Genomic DNA, 7,822 nt, shown 5'->3' with positions numbered 1-7,822 from the left:
TATCACCTTTACCCAGACATAAATAGAATACAATTATGTAATGCTTTCATAAATGTGTTTATCTGCTTTCACACATTCAAATCTAGGTTGCCGTGCCACTGTAGGCCTATCTATACTGAACCAAAATATAAACGCAACATGTAAAGTGTTGGTCCCATGTTTCATGGGCTGAAATAAAAAATCCCTGACATTTTCCATACGCTCAAAAAGCGTATTTATCTCACATTTTGTGCACAAATTTGTTTACATCCCTGTTAGTGAGCATTTCTCCAAGATAATTCATCCAACTGACAGGTGTGGCATATCAAGAAGCTGATTAAAGAGCATAATCATTACATAGGTGTACCTTGTGCTGGGGACAATAACAAGTATTTATGTCTGTAATAAAGCCATTTTGTGGTGAAAAACTCATTCTGATTGGCTGGGCCTGGCTCCCCAGTGGGTGTCCTATGCCCTCCAAGGCCCACCCCCCATGGCTGCACCCCTGCCCAGCCTTGTGAAATCCATAGATTAGGGCCTAATTTATTTATTTCAATTGAATGATTTCCCCTATATTTCAGGGTATTCGGTAGAAAAACTTGGCATTGGGAACAGCGTTTGGATGAGGAGTTGATTATGCCACTAGCATTTTAATGAAAACGTATTATATCCATTTGAGACAACTGAAAATCGGTCCCACTATAATAAACATACACTCATCGCGCTCTAGTTTGATTCGTGGAAATAGTCAACGAAAATTATTTGGCCAATGGTCGCCTAGCACGCTGAAAACTCGTGGACACAGATGTGGCCATCAATTGGTGTTGCGGACGTCACACACATCAGCCCGTTTAAGGGGTTGAGGCTCACTCGCGACTCATTCTGTGTTACCATCAGCAACAGAGGTGGTGGTGTTCGGGAACGAGACATTGCTATTACTTTTTTGTTATCTTTTTCTGCTGTGGCTGTCAGAACTGAATCGCCGGCTGTCACGGAGAACAAAGAAAAGGACACCCCCTTATGGTTTGGGCACATAGGCTCCGTCTCTCCCGTTCCTCATCTCTGCATGCATGTGCAGCAAGACTAACATATAAATCCAACTAGCTAGTTTACATGGTATCCATGTATCAAAGGAACCCGTAGCATTCCCGGGGCTTGAGAAGCCTTGGCTTTAGCTCTGAGAGAATACACCGTTTTTATTCTCGTTGCGGGCACAAAGCCCTTGCAGCGCCGTTGCGCATCGGAAAGCGCATATTCTATACAGAAGAGCATCGCCCCGGCACGGCAACATTTCGTAACCTGCCTGCGAACTCCCGCTTGACAGGACTTAAAAGCTGTGGTGTATGAGTTTTTTAAATTTAGTTTCTTGTTTTATCTATTTTAATCAACAATGTTGCGCGCCACAGCAAACACGCTGGTGGTTGGGTTGCTTTTTTGGGGATTCTTGCACAGTTTGGAAGGAATAGTTCCAGCCAGAGTCATCGACGGTAAGCAGCACTGATTTGCAAAGATAACCTTAACTAATTGTCTTTTATGCGCCTGTCCTTACTGCCTTTTCTTGAACCACTTTCAGAAAAGACCGTTGAACCCGCTTAGGCAGAAATTATTATTGTAAAAAGCCCTATGTTTACCCGGTGCCTTGCTACATGGAATACACGTTTGCGCTCAAGTGGTTAGGCTATGTGGCAATTTAGTTTATCTATCAACATAGACACGCTGTGGAGGTGTGACGTGAGCAGCAAGGAAACACACTTATTAGTGTAGCCTAGGCTACCAGCCATTGGAATGAACATCTGTTATCAATTGCCATAACTCCGTAGAATAATCGAGTTATTTTGTTGCGACTGTTCCATTCGGTGATATTCCTAACAGAAAACGATGCGATACATTGTCACATCTGCATTCATGTAGCTTGGTCTTTGGCTACAGACATGTAATCAGTCATTATGTAGCCATTAATTTTGACATACGATATGAAGATGAGTGTTTAGGCTACTGTGTTGCAACTACTTACTGGCGTCCACTTTCAGCTCCTTACCAATACCGAATCAAATTAATCTTGCATTGATTGTCGTTTAAATAGGCCACATCTCATGAAATACCTGTAGCCTACCACTTTTCTTTGCTGAATTTCATGTAGGCTGCTGTAGTGTAGCCTGTGGCGTGTACTTCTGCAAACTGCTAGGCCTGCTTATTTCATGAGCCTGCTCAGTCGTTTCTTTTCACCAGAACCACCAACGCAGCTGCTTTCCTAAAGAAAGCTTTCAGGCTAAAAGCCTCTGTATTCCAAGCAACAACTCCCCATCCTGTCGTGTTTCATTCAATGCAACATGCTGATAAGCATGAAGCCTTCTGGAAGGCTAACCTACTTTAAAACAATATGTCAGCCGAAGGAGTTTGCAACTGCCCGACGTCGGGGCGGCTCCAGTGTTGTGCAGGCCTTCTGTGCTGCCAATAACTTTGTCTTATCAATTAAGGCGTCTCCCAACCTTGATTGGACACACCAAATTACTAGCGTTCACTTCAGTGGCCCTAAATCCGGAACTTCTGGAAACAATTACCTCTGCGCGCCTCTGTGCGTTTGGTAATAAAGGAAAAGGGCAGATTCAACGAGGTGTTAGACTTTTTAAGAAAAATTATTCAGTAAGCCAGTAGCAGTTTTTGTCCCAGCACTGCTTAACAGAAGTTATTTTTGTTCAGTGTTATGCATTGTCGGTACCCTAAAATGTTCTGTATGCCCTAAAAGCCCCCCTTCATATGTTTTAAGTAATCCATTATATATTCTAAAGATCTGCTGATCACAGATTTTGGGTTTGTCTGGAAAACATTTAGGAATTATCATCTGGGACTCATAATTGCACATTTCTTAAATTCCAATGTGACTAACTTCATTGGTGATGGATTATAAACTGACAATACTGGGGATATAGGTCTACATGCCTTTTCAAGTCATGCATTTCTCTTCATGAAGACTTTGCCCCATCCTAGTTCAGTTACTGTAATGAAGACCAAAGGTCCTAAGCCACTAACAGCCCCTGTGTTTAATTGGACCCCAAATGCTCTTTGTTCCCAAGGAAATCTCATCTAATAGTCTGAAATCGTCCATTGAGGGCTGTTAATTTGGGGGCCCTACTTCCCGCAACTATGGACCTTGACACAGAAAAATGTAATGCTGTTTTGTACCCTGTTTGTAAAACATAGCCCAAGTGCTGCCTCCTATGTCTCCTCCTATGTCACTGATGTACTGTAGTGTCCTGCCTTGGCCATTGGGCTGTGTTACAGGGAGCCCTGTTAAATTGAAGGCCCAATTTTGGGTATTTCTTCACTGCAGAGGTGTTAAATTGACATCACAAGCTTGTTGACATCCCCAGAGCCAAAATGGGGTTTCCAAAGAGAAGGCGAGGAGAGGAAAGACAATACGAAACAGAGGGCCCTTCCCCCTAACCCCACCCAACCTCTACTCTCTAAGGAACATCTGGATAGAGAAAGGTCATTCATCTGGGAAATATGTGTGGGGTGAGCGGGATGGTTACCCCTCACTCACTCCAGATGGAATTCTCAGGTTTTCTTTGTGCTGATATTCAAGACGAGGAAGGAGGAATGATTTGCATAGACTGATGAGAGGAGGCATGAACGGGGAAAATGGGTGAAAGTCTTAAGCGACTTAAATCGACTGCACTGGGCAAAGGAGAGTTCTGCATTCTCCCATTCTTGCCTCAACTCTCTTTCTCCACTCCCTAGTTCGGTCTCTCTGCTCCAATGCTATGCTCTTGTCCAAGGTGACTCAGAGCACTCAACCCTCAGTTTACATGGTGCTCCATTTATACAGCTGCCTGGCTATTTACCTCAGTCAGCCAGGTTAGGCACTCTAGCTCAGGGCTTGTATTGCAGCATGCCACCGCCACCCGCCTATGTGGACTGGAATAGGGTGGGCCTGTTGCTAGGGGGATGTGGGACATATTCACTTCATTGAATTCAAAATAATCTTTTTTTTTTCATATTTTTTTTTTTTTTGGGGGGGGTATTTTACCCCTCTTTCTCCCCAATTTTGTGGTATCCAATGGGTAGTTAGTCTTGTCCCATCGCTGCAACTCCTGTACGGACACGGGAGAGGCGACGGTCGAGAGTCGTGCGTCCTCCGAAACACAACCCAACCGAGCCGCATTGCTTCTTGACACAGTGCCCACTTAACCCGGAAGCCAGCCGCACCAATGTGTCGGAGGAAACCCTGTACACCTGGCGGCCCGCCACAGGAGTCGCATGTGCGCGATGGGACAAGAACATCCCTGCCGGCCAAACCCTCCCATACCCTGGATGACGCTGGGCCAATTGTGCGCCGCCCCATGGGTCTCCCGGTCATGGCCGGCTGCGACCGAGCCTGGACTCGAACCAGGATCTCTAGTGGCACAGCTAGCACTGCGATGCTATTGAATTCAATTTCATACACGTGGCATCACTTACAAGGGATGGGTGACATCGCCCCACAATGGAAACCACTATCATGATAACAGTATAAAGTGTATGAGTGCTCCTTTTACACTGAACAAAAATAAATGCAACATGCAACAATTTCGACGATTTTACTGAGTTACAGTTCATATAAGGAAATCAGTCATTTGAAATAAATTCATTTGGCCATAATCTATGGATTTCACATGACTGGGAATACAGATATGCATAAGTTGGTTAAAGATATATTTTAATAAAAAAAGGTAGGGGCGTGGATCAGAACCAGTCAGTATCTGGTGTGACCACTATTTGCCTCATGCATCTCTTTCGCATAAAGTTGATCAGGCTGTTGATTGTGGAATGTTGACCCACTCCTCTTCAATAGCTGTGCGAAGTTGCTGGATATTGGCGGGAACTGGAACACGCTGTCGTAAACGTAGATCCAGAGCATCCCAAACATGCTCAATGGGTGACATGTCTGGTGAGTATGCAGGCCATGGAAGAACTGGGACATTTTCAGCTTCCAGGAATTGTGTACAGATCCTTGCGACATGGGGCTGTGCATTATCATGCTGAAACATGAGGTGATGGCGGTGGATGAATGGCACGACAATGGGCCTCAGGATCTTGTCACGGTATCTCTGTGCGTTCAAATTTCCATTGATGAAATGCAATTGTGTTTGTTGTCTGTAGCTTATACCTGCCCATACCATAACCCCACCGCCACCATGGGGCACCCTGTTCACAACGTTGACATCAGCAAACCGCTCGCCCACACGACGCCGTCTGCCCGGTACAGTTCAAACCGGGATTCATCCATGAAGAGCACACTTCTCCATCGTGCCAGTGGCTGTTGAAGGTGAACATTTGCCCACTGATGTCGGTTACGACGCTGAACTGCGGTCGGGTCAAGACCCTGGTGACGGCAACGAGCATGCAGATGAACTTCCCTGAGACAGTTTCTGACAGTTTGTGCAAAAATTATTAGGTTGTGCAAACTCAGTTTCATCAGCTGTCCGGGTGGCTGGTCTCAGACAATCCCACAGGTGAAGAAGCCGGATGTGGAGGTCCTGGGCTGGCATGGTTACACGTGGTCTGTGGTTGTGAGGCCGGTTGGACGTACTGCCAAATTCTCTAAAACGACATTGGCTTATGGTAAAAAAAAAAGAACATTCAATTCTCTAGCAACAGCTCTGGTGGACATTCCTGCAGTCAGCATGCCAATTGCATGCTCCCTTAACTTGAGACATCTGTGGCATTGTGTGACACAACTGCACATTTTTAGATTGGCCTTTTATTGTCCTCAAATTTGTGCACAACATTGAGAGAAATAAGCTTTTTGTGTGTATGGAAAAAAACAAAAAACAATTCAGCTCATGAAACATGGGACCAACACTTTTACTTGTTGCATTTTTATATATTTGTTCAGTGTATATATTTGCCATTGCTAAAGCAACTTGAATTGTCGTAATGGTCCTCTCTTTATAGCTATATATACTGCTCAAAAAAATAAAGGGAACACTTAAACAACACAATGTAACTCCAAGTCAATCACACTTCTGTGATATCAAACTGTCCACTTAGGAAGCAACACTGATTGACAATACGTTTTACATGCTGTTGTGCAAATGGAATAGACAACAGGTGGAAATTATAGGCAATTAGCAAGACACCCCTAATAAAGGACTGGTTTTGCAGGCGGTGACCACAGACCACTTCTCAGTTCCTATGCTTCCTGGCTGATGTTTTGGTCACTTTTGAATGCTGGCGGTGTTTTCACTCTAGTGGTAGCATGAGACTGAGTCTACAACCCACACAAGTGGCTCAGGTAGTGCAGCTCATCCAGAATGGCACATCAATGCGAGCTGTGGCAAGAAGGTTTGCTGTGTCTGTCAGCGTAGTGTCCAGAGCATGGAGGCGCTACCAGGAGACGTAGAGGAGGCCGTAGGAGGGCAACAACCCAGCAGCAGGACTGCTACCTCCGCCTTTGTGCAAGGAGGAGCAGGAGGAGCACTGCCAGAGCCCTGCAAAATGACCTCCAGCAGGCCACAAATGTGCATGTGTCTGTTTCTGACCTTTTGAGCAGACTCCATGAGGGTGGTATGAGGGTCCAACGTCCACAGGTGGGGGTTGTGCTTACAGCCCAACACCGTGCAGGACGTTTGGCATTTGCCAGAGGACACCAAGATTGGCAAATTCGCCACTGGCGCCCTGTGCCCTTCACAGATGAAAGCAGGTTCACACTGAGCACATGTGACAGAGTCTGGAGACGGCGTGGAGAACGTTCTGCTGCCTGCAACATCCTCCAGCATGACCGGTTTGGCAGTGGGTCAGTCATAGTGTGGGGTGGCATAAATTTTGGGGACCGTACAGCCCTCCATGTGCTCGCCAGAGGTAGCCTGACTGCCATTAGGTACCGAGATGAGATCCTCAGACCCCTTGTGAGACCATATGCTGGTGCGGTTGGCCCTGGGTTCCTCCTAATGTAAGACAATGCTAGACCTCATGTGGCTGGAGTGTGTCAGCAGTTCCTGCAAGAGGAAGGCATTGATGCTATGGACTGGCCCGCCCGTTCCCCAGACCTGAATCCAATTGAGCACATCTGGGACATCATGTCTCGCTCCATCCACCAACGCCACGTTGCACCACAGACTGTCCAGGAGTTGGCGGATGCTTTAGTCCAGGTCTGGGAGGAGATCCCTCAGGAGACCATCCGCCACCTCATCAGGAGCATGCCCAGGCGTTGTAGGGAGGTCATACAGGCACGTGGAGACCACACACACTACTGAGCCTCATTTTGACTTGTTTTAAGGACATTACATCAAAGTTGGATCAGCCTGTAGTGTGGTTTTCCACTTTAATTTTGAGGGTGACTCCAAATCCAGACCTCCATGGGTTGATAAATTAGATTTCCATTGATAATTTTTGTGTGATTTGTTGTCAGCACATTCAACTATGTAAAGAAAAGTATTTAATAAGATTATTTCATTCAGATCTAGGATGTGTTATTTTAGTGTTCCCTTTATTTTTTTTGAGCTGTGTGTGTATGTATGCATGTACAGTGGGGGGGAAAAAAGTCAGCCACCAATTGTGCAAGTTCTCCCACTTAAAAAGATGAGACCTGTAATTTTCATCATAGGTACACGTCAACTATGACAGACAAATTGAGAGAAAAAAATTCCAGAAAATCACATTGTAGGATTTTTAATGATTTTATTTGCAAATTATGGTGGAAAATAAGTATTTGGTCACCTACAAACAAGCAAGATTTCTGGCTCTCACAGACCTGTAACTTCTTCTTTAAGAGGCTCATCTGTCCTCCACTCATTACCTGTATTAATGGCACCTGTTTGAACTTGTTATCAGTATAAAAGACACCTGTCCACAACCTCAA

At 45.4% G+C, this 7,822-nt stretch overlaps 1 protein-coding gene across 1 annotated transcript in view; it reads left to right on the top strand.

Moving 5' to 3' along the window:
- The first annotated feature begins 879 nt into the window (after positions 1-879).
- The window catches only part of LOC121577556 (low-density lipoprotein receptor-related protein 1-like), a 199,402-nt gene continuing 192,459 nt past the window's right edge, over positions 880-7,822 (top strand). The window contains exon 1 of the mRNA XM_045225247.1: positions 880-1,466. Coding sequence (XP_045081182.1) covers positions 1,370-1,466 — 97 coding nt within the window. The 5' untranslated portion in view covers positions 880-1,369. The remainder of the gene's footprint in view (positions 1,467-7,822) is intronic.

The sequence above is a fragment of the Coregonus clupeaformis genome, chromosome 15, assembly GCF_020615455.1.
Source record: "Coregonus clupeaformis isolate EN_2021a chromosome 15, ASM2061545v1, whole genome shotgun sequence".
Taxonomy (NCBI): domain Eukaryota; kingdom Metazoa; phylum Chordata; class Actinopteri; order Salmoniformes; family Salmonidae; genus Coregonus; species Coregonus clupeaformis.
This window is presented reverse-complemented; position numbering and strand designations above follow the sequence as displayed.